General features: G+C 34.3%; 4 protein-coding genes across 5 annotated transcripts; 2 read left to right on the forward strand and 2 right to left on the reverse strand.

Moving 5' to 3' along the window:
• Positions 1-13: 13 nt before the first annotated feature.
• Positions 14-2,432, reverse strand: LOC142553165 (uncharacterized). The gene is made up of 3 exons (XM_075663198.1): positions 2,249-2,432; positions 547-654; positions 14-447 (listed from the first exon to the last, which is right to left on the reverse strand). Exons 1-3 carry the CDS (start codon positions 2,330-2,332, stop codon positions 223-225), a joined length of 417 nt encoding a protein of 138 aa, XP_075519313.1. The 5' UTR covers positions 2,333-2,432; the 3' UTR covers positions 14-222.
• Positions 2,433-3,625: 1,193 nt separating this feature from the next.
• Positions 3,626-4,647, forward strand: LOC142554439 (uncharacterized). The gene is made up of 2 exons (XM_075665108.1): positions 3,626-3,694; positions 3,829-4,647. The coding sequence occupies exon 2, from the start codon at positions 3,869-3,871 to the stop codon at positions 4,517-4,519; it is 651 nt and encodes a 216-aa protein (XP_075521223.1). The 5' UTR covers positions 3,626-3,694; positions 3,829-3,868; the 3' UTR covers positions 4,520-4,647.
• A 2,186-nt stretch (positions 4,648-6,833) lies between these two features.
• LOC142554441 (homeobox-leucine zipper protein HAT1-like) lies at positions 6,834-8,702 on the forward strand. The gene is made up of 4 exons (XM_075665109.1): positions 6,834-7,265; positions 7,428-7,717; positions 7,906-7,985; positions 8,069-8,702. The coding sequence occupies exons 1-4, from the start codon at positions 6,926-6,928 to the stop codon at positions 8,361-8,363; spliced, it is 1,005 nt and encodes a 334-aa protein (XP_075521224.1). The 5' UTR covers positions 6,834-6,925; the 3' UTR covers positions 8,364-8,702.
• Positions 8,703-10,272: 1,570 nt separating this feature from the next.
• On the reverse strand, positions 10,273-15,770 carry LOC142553166 (uncharacterized). 2 transcript variants are annotated; one of them, XM_075663202.1, is made up of 8 exons: positions 15,438-15,770; positions 14,511-14,618; positions 14,099-14,432; positions 13,252-13,405; positions 11,806-11,850; positions 11,420-11,585; positions 10,887-11,257; positions 10,273-10,661 (listed from the first exon to the last, which is right to left on the reverse strand). In XM_075663202.1, exons 1-8 carry the CDS (start codon positions 15,630-15,632, stop codon positions 10,340-10,342), a joined length of 1,695 nt encoding a protein of 564 aa, XP_075519317.1. In that variant the 5' UTR covers positions 15,633-15,770; the 3' UTR covers positions 10,273-10,339. The 2 variants fall into 2 exon arrangements, with proteins under 2 accessions (XP_075519317.1, XP_075519314.1); XM_075663199.1 differs by having other exon boundaries at positions 14,099-14,618; positions 15,438-15,764.
• Between the last annotated feature and the right edge of the window lie 587 nt (positions 15,771-16,357).

Here is a 16,357-nt window from a genome sequence, read left to right on the forward strand (position 1 = left end):
GTTCCCGAATAGGTAAAAAAAAAGTACGAAAGAATGTTATTACGCAATCTTCATATCTTTTATTGTGTTCGCATAATCATATAAAACTTTAGAATATACTTGAACTCTCGTTTAACCAATTCAATATCAAAAGTAATTTGTGAGATTCGACATTTCAGTATGAGTATCATCCTTGACTTAACTTGCAAGGGAGAAATTAATCCATTGCCATATGATCAATTGCTAGGCAGAACCTTTCCCTTGGTCTTCGCTACTGTTTTCTTCTCTGACCGTGGAAGTAAAATTACGCCTTTCATCTGATGTTGCAGTAATAACAGGAATCCAAACATCGGCTGTGCTGCTTAAGAGATTCTTAATTTGTGGGTCTGAAGCCATTGCTGAGGATATCATCTCATCTACATCGTCTAGTTTTGCTGATAATTTGTCCAACTCCTCTGCTATCTCCATCTGAATGGACAAGATAATAATCCCATATTGAATCACGACTTATCATGTATCACAGAATGTTACACAGACAAAAGAATTCTGCAACTGATCTTTGACTACCTCATTAAGATGCTGAGCTGATTTGGGGGGAACTTTCCTTATCTCCAATCCCAGGGATTCGATCTTGGCACGCAGCTCGACTTCTTCTTGATTGGTTAATGATTCTACCTAGAAATATTGAGGTGAATATGAAAAATGACCGAATTAAACTTTCGCATACATATATAAGAGAGAAGAACACGTGAGATGCGAAAATATAGATTCCACGAGAAAAAGAGGGACTAACGGAAGCTGACTTAAGTTAATCGGAGATTGATGAAAGTTTTTAATTACAAACAGAGCACAATACATATGATTGATCATTTGATAGAACCAAACATTTCGAGATGAGGTCCTATATGGATTATATTTCACACGTTTTAATTAATTTCACATTTACTGAGGCCGAGCAGGAATTAATTTAAAATCAACATCAAATATGGCACCACATAAGATGATATGCAGATGAATTGCACATATACACTGGTTTCTTTTGGTTTGAGCATAGCACTCCTTCAAAGAAGGCAGTGAAAGCTACAGGCATCAAACTAATTTGCATTGCACTCATCTTGACTGTACTGTACTTGTGTAAGCTTATCGATCTACAGACATTCAAAGCTATATGCATCAATTTTATAAACTGTAGTAACGTATGCATTAATTTTAGGATATTTCGAATTCAACATCCATTCTTTGATCGTGTTCTTCTTCTTTAACATATAAGCATAATGGACCTATCCTATGCATAAACCAGTTCCTTGGCAAGTTCAAGAAGCCGTAAAACTAACTCCAATTTTATTTTGCAAACCAGATCCATAAACTAAGCTTGCATCACATGACATGCATGGAAGACAACAACAACTTTCATCATTTCAAATTTTCTGTAACATGCAATGCAACGATATCAGTTACATTGACTGCATATTTGGCACGAGTCTCGTATCTTAAAGAGCCTCTCTAGGGACACAGCATCATCAGACAGATGTGGAAGCCCCAAGCCTTGTAACAATAAATCTGCTCTACCCTTAATGCCAAATTGGGAACTTGTAATCAAAACATGACACCCCCCACCCACACAAAAAGAAACAAAATTATTTATATGCCATCAGCTTTCTCATGTACACTGCAGTCAAGTTGGCGTAAATCACCTGAGTTAGGTTTTCTCTAGTTTTCAAACAGAGTATGCTCATTAAATTTGATCGATGGTAATTAGAAGCAATGTCTCCTAAAAATCAGACTCTTTCAACCATGAATACAATAATAATAGAATTCGAAGGAAAAAACTTACAAAAGGCGATAAGTGAAAAAAAAAAAAAGAAGAAGAAGAAGAAGAGAAAATAGAGTGAAACTCAAAAGTAATTTCGTACATACCAAAATCCAAATATAAATCACGATAAAAATAAGAGCTGTATCCATAAAAATAAGAGCTGTATCAGTATGACTATCTGCTTAATTTTCTCAACTCAACAAGATGTTGGCTTTAACATGGATATATTGGATCAAGGTTAATAAAATAATGCGGAAACTAACCCATTGTACAGATCCCGCAGCTAAAACAACAAAATTTATCAAAATTATGTCCCCGATCAATAATCCAATCTAGTCCAATTATCGTTAAACATCCTTAATTGGAGACCTAAAAGCGGAACGGAAAGGCAAAAGCGCACACACACATAAAGATATATGCGGAAACAAGTTCCACATATTTTTTGGATTGATGCACCTGCTGAAGAAGATTGGAGAGCAGCCCAAACAGCTGGGCGTCGGCGGCGACCTCCGGCGGCGTTGTTCTACCGTTTTCCGTCATTACTCTTCCGATTATTAAAGAGCGCAAAAACACGATCTTAGATTCGTAATTTCAGTGTTCTCAGATGATAGCGGCGCTTTTTCTAACAGCTGACGGTTTGGTCGATACGCACTGGATCTGTCCGATATGATTTAGATGGACAAGACATACAATACATGATTTTAAAAAAATTAATCAACTTAATTCATGTTTTATATTTATAATATAATATTCAATATTAAATTTATAGTGCTTTAAAAAAAAGAATATAGTGACTTACATCCATATAACGTAAATTGTAATAATAATAATATTATTATTAAAATAGATAAGAGGTGTGCTACTCTAGTTAATATTGATTTGTGTTTGTAAAAGTTTTAATTTAAAAAAATTTACAGTTTGAAATCATAAAATCAACAAAATCAACGAATAATAACATCAATATAGAATTATTTTTCATCTGAATTAGTGGATTAAGTGAACATTTGACCAAAGCTTTGGAGTTTAATTTTTCTCTGTCAATAATTTCTAGGATGAGTTTGGCATACATAGTTTATTTAGTGTAATTTACTTGACTAACATAATTTATATGTTATTATATTAATCCGGAGATTTGCCTAATATGTACCGAAAATAGTGGTTTTAGGTTAGCATGTAATCAAAAAAAAATATATATATATATATATATATATGTATATATATATGTATATGTATTGCGACATGGCACCACAAAAAACATTAAAAATGTCATATTTTAAATGTTAAGAGAACGAGAAATAGAATAAAATAAATGTAATGAGATGATACTTAAAAGCCATTTCTTATTTATTGACAATTTGGTTGATACGCATTAATCATCAATTACTGTATAAAAATTTGTGTGAGACGGTCTCACGGGTCGTATTTTATGAGACAGATCTCTTATTTGGGTCATACATGAAAAATTATTATTTTTTATATCAAGAGTATTACTTTTTATTGTGAATATCGGTAGGGTTGACATGTCTCACAGATAAGTAGGTCTCTTGTGAGACGGTCTCACAAATCTTTATATGTGAAACGATCATACGAATCTTTATATGTGAGACGTGTCAACCTTATCGATATTCACAATAAAAAATAATATTTTTTATGGATGACCCAAATAAGAGATTCATCTCATCAAATACGATCCGTGATATCACCTTATACAAGTTTTTGTCATAATTATAAAGATTGATAAAAATAATATGTTTTAGGAAAGTCAAATAGGTATATGTGCAATTTCCATCAAATCCATTAAAAAGGGTATAAAGGCAATTAGTGACCGCCTGCCTCACAGTTTCTCTCGGCAAGAGACTTTATTGAAATTCTCCAATTCAGTCACCAAACGGCGACGAAATTGTATGTGGTTATGTTATTTTCATCATCATTTTGATTTCCTTGTTTGATTTCTGGGTTTATGAACCCTGGTATTGTTGATTTAATTAGTGTTCGATTACTGATTGTTGGGTTATTTCTTTTGCCAATTAAAGCAGGATTCTTGATAGGAAACACAAGGATTTTCCTGTCGATGCGATGATGAGTGACGATGTCATGGATCTTGATCTGGACCGACAGTCGTCGGATTCACCATTGCTCAAGGTTCCTAGTACGGGGTCGTCGTTGGATGAACCGGAAACTTGTAGTGGCGAAATAGGCGATAGAATTCGTTTTCTCGAAGCTGTTACAGGTCGTGCAATTAAACGGCGCCGGCATGAGCTCCAACCAAGCAATAATGACATGACTGAGAGGGGGAAACGTTGGAAAAGTGATAGCTGTCTTTTGGTGGCTAAGGCGTTGGAGATGGATGGCGAGGTTCACAACGTTGTTGTGTCTGAGGAGGAAGGATGTTTCTATGACTGCAACGTATGCTCGGAGACGGCGAGGATTCCTGTGGTGACTTGTTGCGGACACTTGTTTTGCTGGGCTTGCTTTTATCACATGAATTACGTGGATTCGACGTCAAAGGAATGCCCGGTTTGCGAGGGAGAGGTGTCGGACAGCTCAGTGATTCCCGTGTATGGGAATGGGGATATTGCGTGCGAGTTGGAATCCGGTCCAAAGACGCCACCGAGACCCAAAGCCAGGAGGGTGGAGAGTGTTAGGCAGCGGCGTGGTTTGGATGACGTTCCTGTTGCGGAGGCGCTCAGGCGGATTAGGATTGGTATTGGTGCAACGGTGGAGTGAGAGGACACCCCCCCCTCTTTATCTTACTTGCTTCCATTCATTTTCATCTGCTTCATCTTGTAAAGGAGAAGATTATAGAATTATAAAATATTTGAAACAAATTTTCATCCATGGTCTGGATTATACCATCACATTTTTAACGATGAAATATGTACGTAATACCTCAGACAGTACTGTCCTGTAAACTAGTCTCTAACAAAGCTGATCCTACAAATATTTGCTTGCTCTGGTCTCCATCGTCCATTCTATCATATGGGATACTATTTCTTGGTAAAATTTATTAACATGTCCCATGCACAATTACGCGTGCAATCCCTTTTTCTTGACATACAGCATCATATTCATAATTCAAACCTAAACATGAATGCATAGCAAATTTTTCCGCAGATATTTATGGTTGAGAAAGGTCTGGCTAGTACGTTTGGGCCATACGAAGCAGATGTAACCCGAATCCAACCCAACATAACATTGACTTTTGTCAACCATAAAACCCACACAATTTGTAAGCAAAATTCTAGTACCGAAGTTTTCGAGTTGATTAATTTATTTTGACTGTCTGCAGTTTTTGGACTTGGTGTCCACCGGCCATGGATTGTGTGACAAAGACTCATAAAAATAAAATTAAAGCAAAAGATCTCTGCTACAATTATTGCATATACAAGATGACAGCACTTTGGAGTTTCGTCCATGACAAAAACTTGTGTGAGACGGTCTCATGGATCGTATTTTATGAAATCAGTCTCTTATTTGGGTCATCCATGAAAAAATATTACTTTTTATGCTAAAAGTATTACTTTTTATTGTGAATATCGGTAGGGTTGACCTGTCTCACATATAAATATTCATGAGACCGTCTCACAAAAGACCTACTCTTAGTCCAATTATACCAATTTTAATAATCAAGATCATAATGTATAACCCTTTTTATAATTATTAAACCTGCGGTCTAAGATTTTATTTTAACCAAATAAAAATTGTCTCGCTCCTTAAAAAAAAAGATTTTATTAGTAATTTTTGAACAAATTAATTTGACTGATTCAAATATAATACTCTTGAAAAATAGAAAGAATATGAAAATGATCATCCTCTAAACTTTTTTTAGAAAAACTATATTATTTGATTATCTGTGGTTCTCTTTTTAATTTTGGTGGTCGAATAATTGAAAATATTTTAAAAAAATTATAAAGCATCCCTAAATCTAGTTTCTTTCTTTATTATTTTTCCTCTTTTTTTTTTAAGGGTGATGTTAGGCCAAGCTATGCATATATATTTATAGATCAAATCATCTCTTTAAATTTTAAAGTCATGAAGCCATGTTCAATGTATGTCATGCTTTTGGAATTATTATAAATATTAATTGCAAAAAAAAAAAGTACTTATTTATTTTTAGAATAATAATTTAGAGTGTGAATGATATGCAATAAAGCATGAATCACGGATGGCAAGACAGTGAGTATTCTTTTTGAATTTCGCAGCGTTCTTCAATATTTTTACAGGACAACTCGTTTCAATTCTGTGAGATTGATATTCTATTTCAGTCACACATTAAAAAGTATTGTTTTTTTATATCAAAAAAATTACTTTTTACTATAAATATAAACATGGTTGATCCGTTTATTTATATATAATATATATATATATATATTAATTTTTTAGTTATTTAACAGACAAAAATAAATGTGAATAGTTATAGTAATAAATAAAGTACAAAAAAAAATTTTTTTTTGAGAGATTTAAATGGAATTTAATAATGGTCCCCCAAAATCTTGGCATGACCACATAAAAATGGGAGACTTTCACGTGTGCTCTTTGTCAACATAAGTATGTCGGTCAAACAACCTCATTATACTAATCATCGCTATTATTATTCTTAATGCTCCATAATTCACACAACAAAACCTTAAAAAGGAGCAAAAGTGAAAGGCATATAATCATTACTGAGAAATACATATATATGTATGAAGTAACTTTTAAATATAAAAAGCAGAAAGGGTATATTTTCCTATTTTCTATGATGTTTTAACTTATTCTTTTTCATTTATATATTATATTTTATATATGATCATGTCTTTTCTTTGACATTCTTATGAACGTTTATTCGTGAGATAAGTCGACTTTATCCATATTTAAAATAAAAAATAATATATTTGATGTAAAAAATTAATATTTTTCAATGGATGATCCAAATAGAATATATGTCTCACAAAATTGAATGATCAAATCGTTTCACGTCGGTTTTTTATTTCAATTTGGAACAAACTTCTTTTACTTGTTCCCTTTTCAAATTAATTCTTTTACCATTTTATTCAAATTCTCTATAAAGACTCTTTCCACTCATTCAATCCAAAAACCTTTTCCTTCTCTTCATCTCCTTAACCCAACTCTCTCTAATTTTTGTTATGAGCTATGGAATTAGGCTTGCGCTTAGGAGATGCATCAGAACCCATGAAGTTCTTGCAAGAAAACAGCACTCGAGAGGCCCGGAGATTCACCAAAATCATGAAAAGTAATGGATTAAACCTGGGAATGGATTTGAGCCTCAATCAAGAAATGGAGAAAGCTCGAGAAACTGATGAAGAAAATGTTGAAAAAGAAGATGATGATCATACATCATCAGGAGTTGGTACTGGTAGTGATGGTGATCAAGGGGAAACATCGCTTCAGCTTAATCTTCTCCCATTTTCTCCAGTTCCTCGCCAGATTTCGTCGCATATTGATCAATCCTTACCTTGGTCTTCTGATAATGGTATTTTAATAACTTGTCTGATATATGGATGAAATCTGTTACTGGTGATTAATGGTTTTTATGTGATTACTGTACAGTAGTCGTGAATATTTTTATTTTTCGTGATGAGAAATATTTATTTTCGTTTAGAATTAATACATATTTCTTTGTGGGTTTTTGCAGGGAGTTCCGAAAATGATTCGTCGAGGAATAAAGGGCCACCGGCGGCGACGCGGTTGGACGTGAACAGACTACCGGCGTCCGCGGAGGAAGCCTCGACGGCGAACAGCGAGGGATCACTGTTCCAGATGGATTTTGGTAACAAGAGAGAATTTGAAGCCACGGGAAACGAGAGAGAATCGTTTAGAGCAAGTGATGACGATGATGGCAGCACAAGAAAAAAACTCAGACTTTCCAAGCAACAGTCTGTTTTTCTCGAACAAAGCTTTAAAGAACACCCCACTCTCAATCCTGTGAGTCACTATACTCAGTGTGTGAAAACAAAAATACAAGCTTAATTCAGCTCCAAACATGCTACGGGAAGAAATTAAAAAAGATTGGATTTTTCTTGGAAAACCATTCATCTTTAATGGGCTGCGTTTTGTCATACACAGATTTAAATTAAGTGTTTCAAGTCTTAATTAATTTGTACGTGTTGCAGAAGCAAAAGCTTGCTCTAGCAAATCAGCTTAATCTGAGGCCTCGACAGGTAGAAGTCTGGTTTCAGAACAGAAGAGCGAGGTTTGTGGATATTCTCTCATCCTTGTATACATAATTTCATGTCACGTAAACACGCACTAATTAACATGTGTGCACGTATGCAGGACCAAGTTGAAGCAAAACGAAGTGGATTGCGAGTACTTGAAGAGATGCTGCGAGACTCTGAGTGAAGAGAACACAAGGCTCCACAAAGAGTTGCAAGATTTGAGAGCTCTCAAGACTCCTAATTCTAGCCCCTTTTACATGGCCACCACCCTCACCATGTGCCCGTCTTGCGAACGCCGACGACTTGCCTCCGCGCCGGAGAATGGCAATCCCACTAACATAGATTCCACCCACAGCCCAAACCCTACTCCATTTCCTTTGTCTACACCAAGATTTTACCCTTGGAGGAATTAATAGATTGGATTTTCAATATATATGTATGTATATATATGCATGGGAGGGTTTTTAAGTTTGTGTGTGAAGTATTGGAATATTGAGGGATTGTGTGCTGTTGTTTTGTGGGATTCTTGATCATCTCGGGCATTTTTTTAGCCCATCTTTTGTGCATTTTGGGGGAGAGTGATACCAGTAGAGAAAATAGATTGGAAAAAAGAAAGAAAAGACCAAAAAGAACTGAATTGCTTAGATTTGTATGGATCCTTTGTTTTCCCTTATTTTTCTTGAAACATGGACAATATTTTGTAGTCCAATTTGTTAACTTATATCTAGTCATTCGCACTTACTACTTCATTATGTGAATTTCTCTCTATATATATGTAATTCAATCTTAATTTGTAGTTGAGTTGACTTAATTCGATCACATTAAGTATCAATAAAATTGTCCGTTACTTAATAGGCTTGTTGTGATTTTGGAATTATACCTTATCATCATATTCGGCTATGTTTTGAGATTTTAGTTCTTTATCGATGTGACACAAATATGTATATATCGTGACCTGCACTTTGAAGAAAAATAACTAAAATTATCAAATTTCGAAAGTTATAATAATATAAAAGACCAAAATTATAATGTTTCTTAATAAAAATATAATATATCATATAACATTAAAAAAATATATCAGTTTCCACATATCCTCCTAAATTAATAAATCATAACATGAGACCAATAAAATTTGGACTCAACTCATGTGAATTTAGAAAGTATATATTTTCAAAATGACCGATAATTAGGATATGATGTAAAATTTAGGAGAAAAGAGTAAAAAAAACAAAAACTTGTGTGAGACGATCTTACGGAATCATATTTTGTGAGACGAATATTTTATTTGAGTCATCCATGAAAAAATATTACTTTTTATTGTGAATATCGATAAAATTGATCCGTCTCACATATAAAGATTCGTGAGACCGTGCCATGCTATGAAAAAATTGGATTGAGAAGCATGATAGGTGGAAGTTTGTTGGGATGTCCCGCGCTTCAAGGCATGCTTTATGTAAAAGATTAGTTTGATGAGAGGCGTGGGGGAACGCACTCTATTTTTACTGTTTTTTTTGTGGACAAAAGTGGTATATTTATGATTGTGTCTGCTGAAGTTAGGTTTCCTTTATCGTCACTATCAATTATTATCAACATTTGACCAATTAAATACATCCCCTCATTATTCGTGTAACATTCATGTCCATTACCCAAACACCATGTCTGCTTCCAAGATCATGTTTCATTTTTTCCAAATTTTTCAGATAATGATAAAAGGAGATTTTTATATTTAATATTTCATTATGTTTTGTTTTAGGGTACTTTATTATTAAGTTTCACATTTAACAATATATAATATAGATATTTCACATATATATTTTAATTTATTACAAGTGGACTAATTACAAATATTTAAGCATGCTCCTAGACCAAGATAATGTGTAATAAAAGGGTCCGACCCAGGAAACAGTAAAATCTGATAAATATATATATATATATAGTTCCCTACCATTACATATATATATATATATATATATATATATAAACCTTTATATCTAGACGTGACAAATCATATGTAATTGGTAGGCAATCGTGATTAATTAATTAGTTGAGGGGTCCATTGGCAATCCATAAAATTCATGTACTTGGACAACACATGTGTCAAATATTTAAAATGTAAATATCAGAAGTATTGTATTTATTAATTGTTTCTTATTTTATATTAAATTAAATTATTTATGACTTTTTGAATTTGCTAAATCATATTCTTTGAACCATAGGTTCAATAAATTGATTTCATCATATTAACTGCTTTATACGTTATGTGATCACTCAATTAGTTAAAAATAAGCATAATTTTTATTCAAAAAATAGGGTTACAAATGATTGTATAAATTGATTTAAATGCTCAAAGCTAGCATATGCCAGCATCAATTGGCAGGCAGGTTTAAGATTATTTGATAAATGTGTGCAATCCAATGTTCAAGTCAGAAGCAATGGAAACAAGCAGAGGGAGAGTGTTGTGCCACACAGCTTTAAGGACTCGTTTATGATGGGCTCGGAGTGACTGCAATGGTTTCTGAGCATTGTATCTGATGTCAAAGATGTGAATCACGGGATCCGCCGAGCCAGAAGTTATGTATACACCATCTGGAGACCATGCCTGATTAATGAGGGCCGACTGGCATTCGCTACTCTCTTGGCTCCACCCGAAACTATGGATCTCCATTGTCTTGGTTCTGAAATCGAATAGTTTCAGCTGCTGCCCTGGGGTCCTGCAAACACAAACATCAGATTTAGTTTACTACTTCAGATAGTAATTAAAAAAAGTTGGCCTAGGTTGGCAAGTTACTCAAGTTGAATAACCATGCGAGTCAAAACAATCTCAAGATGGGTTTTTAATGAGTCGGCAGGCGGTTTGCCTGGAATACAGTCCCATATGCTTGGCAGGGAAAAAAATTATAAAATGGCGTATTAATACAAGATTGGAGAAAACTCACCCTGTCTGAACCATAAAGAGGTTGAAGTCACATGGATTAGTTAGAACACTCATACATTTGCTTTCAGTCTGATGCTTGTAAACAACTGTCCCAGATGTCGTATCAAATCCAATAATCCTTTTGTCTGCACCAGCAGACATTACAACATTCTTATACCGCAAGCCAGCAGCCCCCATTACAGCACTGGTATGGATACTTCTGTGTAATGAATTAGGTTTCCATGAGTCTTCCTTCTCATGTTCGGTCCAAAGGACTACATCATGATCACTGCCACCAGTAACGAAGCATGTTTTGTCCCATGGCATGAAGTTTATGCTGTTGATTACGCCTTTAACGTGAGGCTTGTCTTCAAGAAAGCTTACACGTGTCCTCTACAAAACCAAAACTGAAACTGAGGTTGACTTCACAGAGATGGTAACTAAATATAAAGTGCATAAAAATTTGTGACTAAATTGCCACTAAAGTATTGCGCAAACACATACAGTTTACAATAACAGCATTACAGGATAATAGCCACAACTTGAGATCCTTGCCTCGTTTCCTTCATTCAGTTTCAGGATTGATATCTGAGAATCCCCACCATCTGCAGTATAAACCGAAAAAAGTCTATTTCCCTGTGGATGCCAAGATATATCTTCTGGCCATCTCCTCTGCTTGTTTGATTGACATTCAGAAGTACTTACAAGATCGGCACCGGCACTGCACGATTTTATATTAAGAGTTCAATTCAAGTTATAAACCTTCATCACTTGCCAAGTAATAACGGAAAGATGTATGCTAAACAATCAAAGTCTGAAACATATGTTAGTATCCAAGTTATGATTGAAATGCATATACTGAAAGCATCATGAAGCGAGGAACAAAAGTATGAGATCAAAGAGATCTTGATGTGACTACATTTTATTCCAATAACACTTACCCTTTCCCCTGGATTTGCCACAGATTAACCACTCCATCCAACGCGCTGCAAACCATTCAAACATATTAAGTGGAAATACCATCAAGAGAGTTATGAGGCAGTTTAAAACCAAAAGATTTTAGATTTTAGTCATATGTAATTGCAATCTGCAATGGTAACAGTAAACAAGATTTTTAAAAAATGCAAATGGCAAAACCAATTCTTGTACTGTTCAGTGCATGGTAGTCTGTAAATAACTTATCTTTATGAGGTAATAAGTAAAAAAAGTAAAAGAACAAGTATAATCTGATGTTCAAATCAAGACATGGCCAAAAGCAATGGATGCAATTGCATTCTCTTTCTGATAATTTACCGACACATATGGTCGGATTTCTTAATTTGATGCAACATTCAAAATTATACTTATGACAAAGAAAAAACAATAAAATCGACAAAGCATGGCAATACTGAAAAGGAAAATTGAGCATACTACCCTAATTAGGCATGTATGAAACATACAATATCAAAGACAAATACGACAACAACTAAACATGCCATAAAGCACAAAGCTTTTTTGAGATACCATGCATACCACCATGTCCGTCAATCCAACTTATCCAGTTGCTCAAAGTGTACAACAAATTACACAAGATATATATAATTTATATTAGGTTTGACAAAGAGCAAAAATTTTAGCTTGATAGTATAGCGGACACAAATCAGACAGATGAACCAGAAAGCTACAAAAAATCCCCCGGAAAAAATTGAAGAGAGCACTTGAAACATGATGCAGAGCTCATCAACTGTTTATGCTAATTTTTGTGCTATAGTGCAATAATAATATTAATACTTGACATAAAAGAAGCATTAAACGTATATGATTGATGAGAAACTGTACCATGCTGCCAACAGAAAACTATTAAAAGAAGATAGGTACAATATAGAACATTGAACTTCAAGATTTAATCCCGGTAGTATTAATCTTTCAAAATCATATAGTTTTGATCCTCAATTTTTTCGTGAACTTAACAGATATGTTAGTAAAAATAACACTCTCAACTTTGTAGTGAACTCGATGTATACATTTAGCAAACATAGTTAATTCTGAAGTGGAGAGAGCGGTTGCCTATTGTGAACTTTCCAAAAAGATGAATTGTAACAAAGAGCGATGCTTTCCTTCTGACTCAAACCTTACATATGCGCTAAGACAGCTACTAATATGCATTCCAGGTAATGTGTGAAGTATTGAACGAATGGCACATGCAACGCTACTGAAATTATGCACAACATCAAAATAAAACTACAAAGCATTATTTTGTTGCCTCACTCTTTTTTCTTCTTCTTTCACACAGAGCAACCAACATCACATCCTAGACCCTAGTTTGTATTAGTGAATTCAAGAGGGCCATGATCTCCATCAATTATAATTTTTGTTATACATGTGAAAAATCAGGGAGATCAAATCACCTGGTCACAAATAAATTATCATTTGTCGGACAAAGCTCAAGGCTTCTCAGCCTTCTTTTGTGTTCACTAGATAAAAAAATGGCCTGGCAGTGGAATCTTTGTGATGAAGCCATGCTTCCTATCGACGGAATCAAGTCTTTATCTTCTTTTTGCTCTGTACTCACAAAGATATGATCGCGAATATTATTATTTACTAGCTATGATATCATTCGATAATGTGAAGCTTTAAAAACAACCAGATCACACTCAGATCCAAATTTCACCGAACAAGGATGCAAGTCAAATACTTTAAATAAAACCCACCAATCAAGCTCAAATGCTTCATTTGAACGGGCATAAAACTTAAATATGAGTTCAAATAGTGAAGATTTTGATGCTTTCACATTGTTACCCTAAACGATAGAGGTCGTAACTTGTAAGCAAATGGCGTCATTTTACAAACTTTTGAGAACATAACAATTTTATAGAATACGTCAAACAATATTACAAGCAATCAGTTATGGACAGAGTGAATAAATTCTAAAAGCACTGAAAAATTTAACAAACAAGAGAATATTTTGCGGCACGAGAGTGTGCTAGATGCATTATTTTCATTATAATTATAATATAAAAAATTCTTTTGCCGCAGCAGCTATTTTTCCTTTTGAAACACGAAAGGTTTTCACGTAAATTATGTTTATCCATGTACTGGTTTATTCTCGATTTTTTTGTTTGGTTTTCCTTGTAAGGCCAGCCTTGTGCAAATACCTTGCATATGTTATGGTAGAATAAGTGGTTTTGGTAATGCATGGATCAAATAGAGTATAACCCGAATGATACATAATATGTAAAGTTACATAGCAATTACCATGCTTCCTTTTTGTTCCATTAGGTTGAGATTCCACGTTTTCTTGCTCCGTAGATGTTTTACGAGCTTTGCCTCCATTTTGCTTTCCATTGCTATTAATTGGAGTGGCTATCGATGCAGTAGGAAATGCAGCAGAATTGCCACTAACTTTATTTCCAGATTCTTTCATGGTCATTGAATGCGACATTCTTGGATTCACAGAAGGAATCACAAGCTGTGGTTTAGAGTGACAATTTCCTCGAGAAGAATCCCCATTTTTACATAAAAAACTAGCCGATCTTCCTTCAATGCTATGATCATCTCCGGATGACTTAATCGAATCCTCACCAAACAGCTGTGGTTTATACAGAAACTGGTTTTGGGCAGAATCACCGATCACGTTGGCAGGACTCGCTAAACTTTCTAATTTTACCTTTTTAATACAATTTCTAAAAGTTTCTGAGGCCATTGAAATTTCCTGTCCACGATGACGAGACAATTCAGTTTGTGCATCCATCAACCTCGTTAATGCTTCATCAAGCTGCAGCGAAAAACAAAGTCATCAATCAATGGTTTCTTATTGATGGAAATGGTACTGACCATGTGATTGCAGAAACCATGCTGCCTACCGCATCTAAATAGCAATATTGTTAAGTGAATGGAATATTATTTTGAGAATTTTATAGGCATCATATCAAGAGGCAAAACTTGGACCTCAACAATCAAAATAAAAATGATCTCCCACTATGCAAATTGGAACATACTATAATGATTGTAACCAACATCATGCAATGCTCCAAGTCAAGTTACTCCACAAAATTTCAATGTGTTAAAGCACAGCACCAATCAGGGTAATGATTAGTGGTGGCCAGCCAAATAGCTCTAGATGTGCTAATAATCCAATAATTGAATCCGGAAGAACATGATCACAGCCCACACTTTCCTATAACATTTTGTCCACCAATCATTATCCTGAAAATGTTGGATATTTGACTGTCAGTCCGTCACGATGTTGTACCAATCACTACTCAAGGAACAAAAGAATCTTCAATATTGAAATCACTGCACCTGCATCGCACTTATCTTTAACTTCATCAAGCATTATACAAAATGGCACTAGTACTTTGGATCTGCATATAATCTGAATGATAAAGTCGCCATGCAAATCAAGTTCATTGATTGGTGACTTCCCATAAATAAAGATTTATGAATAAGCTTTACAGCGTACATTAATAAAACAACAAGAAAAACCAAAACATGCACACGTTTAAATATTCAGAATCCCCAAAAAATTCTTTTATCTAACAAAAGAGTAATAAAAAATTGTTCTTGAAAGAATTACATCGAGAAAGTAAAAAACCTGGGACTTGTAATAAGCAACGCGCTCACGAAGCTGCTCGACTTCTTTGTTACGGTGTTCAGCAAGGGCTACTAGTGCTATTTCTTGTTCTTTCCAAATCCGTTCCTCCATTGTTCCATCCCCATTTTCTTCTTCTTCATCTTCTGTTTTCACAATTTCGATCTTGGGCTTCTTCAGAAACGGCAGCCCTCTCATTTTCTTCCTTCGAAAAAGATTCTTCAATTTCTGCGGTGAATTTGGTAGACCGATACGCGCTAACTGGAGGAGAAGGCGGGAATCGTGATAAGTTCTTTCGGGAGCCAGTTTTCGAACCCTCGGTGGGCCTAAAGACCCGACCCGAGACCGGGACTTTTTAGTAATTAGCAATTCATACTTAAATTATTAAGTTGAAGAAAGATATATTATGTTTAAGAAAATTAAGACAAAACAAACAAATCAAATATATGCGATAAACAAACAAGTGGAGTGTAAATCCATAAAATTTTTAGAAAAGAAAAAAGAAAATAAACCAAAGCCCAAAAGATCTAAATAGTTATTCTATAGTTTGTTTTCTATAAATGATAGGAGATATTAATAATGGTCTATTTGATATTTGAAGTAGGGGGGAAATTAAAATTTAAAATTCTAGAAATTTGAAAATGTGATCCTAGAAGCCCGATTGATCTCAACTATGTTATAACATTCGAGTTGTTGGCCTGATAATGGGTTTACGATAAATAAGATCAAATTTACAACCAGACTTTTTTTATATATATATCATAAGTGAATGTCTTAGACGAACTCAAATATTCAATAATAATTAAAAAGTAATAGTTTTTTTTTAATATTTTTCATATTTTTATATTTTATCTATTAAAATATTTGCTGAGTTATATTTAATAAAATTTTGATTTTGGCATATTTTCTATAAGTGTATCATA

Source organism: Primulina tabacum, chromosome 8 (genome assembly GCF_025594145.1).
Source record: "Primulina tabacum isolate GXHZ01 chromosome 8, ASM2559414v2, whole genome shotgun sequence".
Classification (NCBI taxonomy): domain Eukaryota; kingdom Viridiplantae; phylum Streptophyta; class Magnoliopsida; order Lamiales; family Gesneriaceae; genus Primulina; species Primulina tabacum.

Bases quoted from the DNA above. Each gene is read 5' to 3' on its own strand.
- LOC142553165 (XM_075663198.1), bottom strand. From the start codon at position 2,332: ATGACGGAAAACGGTAGAACAACGCCGCCGGAGGTCGCCGCCGACGCC. The intron at 655-2,248 runs GTGCATCAATCC...CAATATTTCTAG, and splicing joins TCTCCAATCTTCTTCAGCAG to GTAGAATCATTAACCAATCA. The intron at 448-546 runs GTAGTCAAAGAT...TTGTCCATTCAG, and splicing joins CAGCTCAGCATCTTAATGAG to ATGGAGATAGCAGAGGAGTT.
- LOC142554439 (XM_075665108.1), top strand. From the start codon at position 3,869: ATGATGAGTGACGATGTCATGGATCTTGATCTGGACCGACAGTCGTCG.
- LOC142554441 (XM_075665109.1), top strand. From the start codon at position 6,926: ATGGAATTAGGCTTGCGCTTAGGAGATGCATCAGAACCCATGAAGTTC. The intron at 7,718-7,905 runs GTGAGTCACTAT...TACGTGTTGCAG, and splicing joins AACACCCCACTCTCAATCCT to AAGCAAAAGCTTGCTCTAGC. The intron at 7,986-8,068 runs GTTTGTGGATAT...GCACGTATGCAG, and splicing joins TTTCAGAACAGAAGAGCGAG to GACCAAGTTGAAGCAAAACG.
- LOC142553166 (XM_075663199.1), bottom strand. From the start codon at position 15,632: ATGAGAGGGCTGCCGTTTCTGAAGAAGCCCAAGATCGAAATTGTGAAA. The intron at 14,619-15,437 runs GTTTTTTACTTT...TTTTCGCTGCAG, and splicing joins TTGCTTATTACAAGTCCCAG to CTTGATGAAGCATTAACGAG. The intron at 11,851-13,251 runs GTGATTTGATCT...AATGGTTTGCAG, and splicing joins GATAATTTATTTGTGACCAG to CGCGTTGGATGGAGTGGTTA.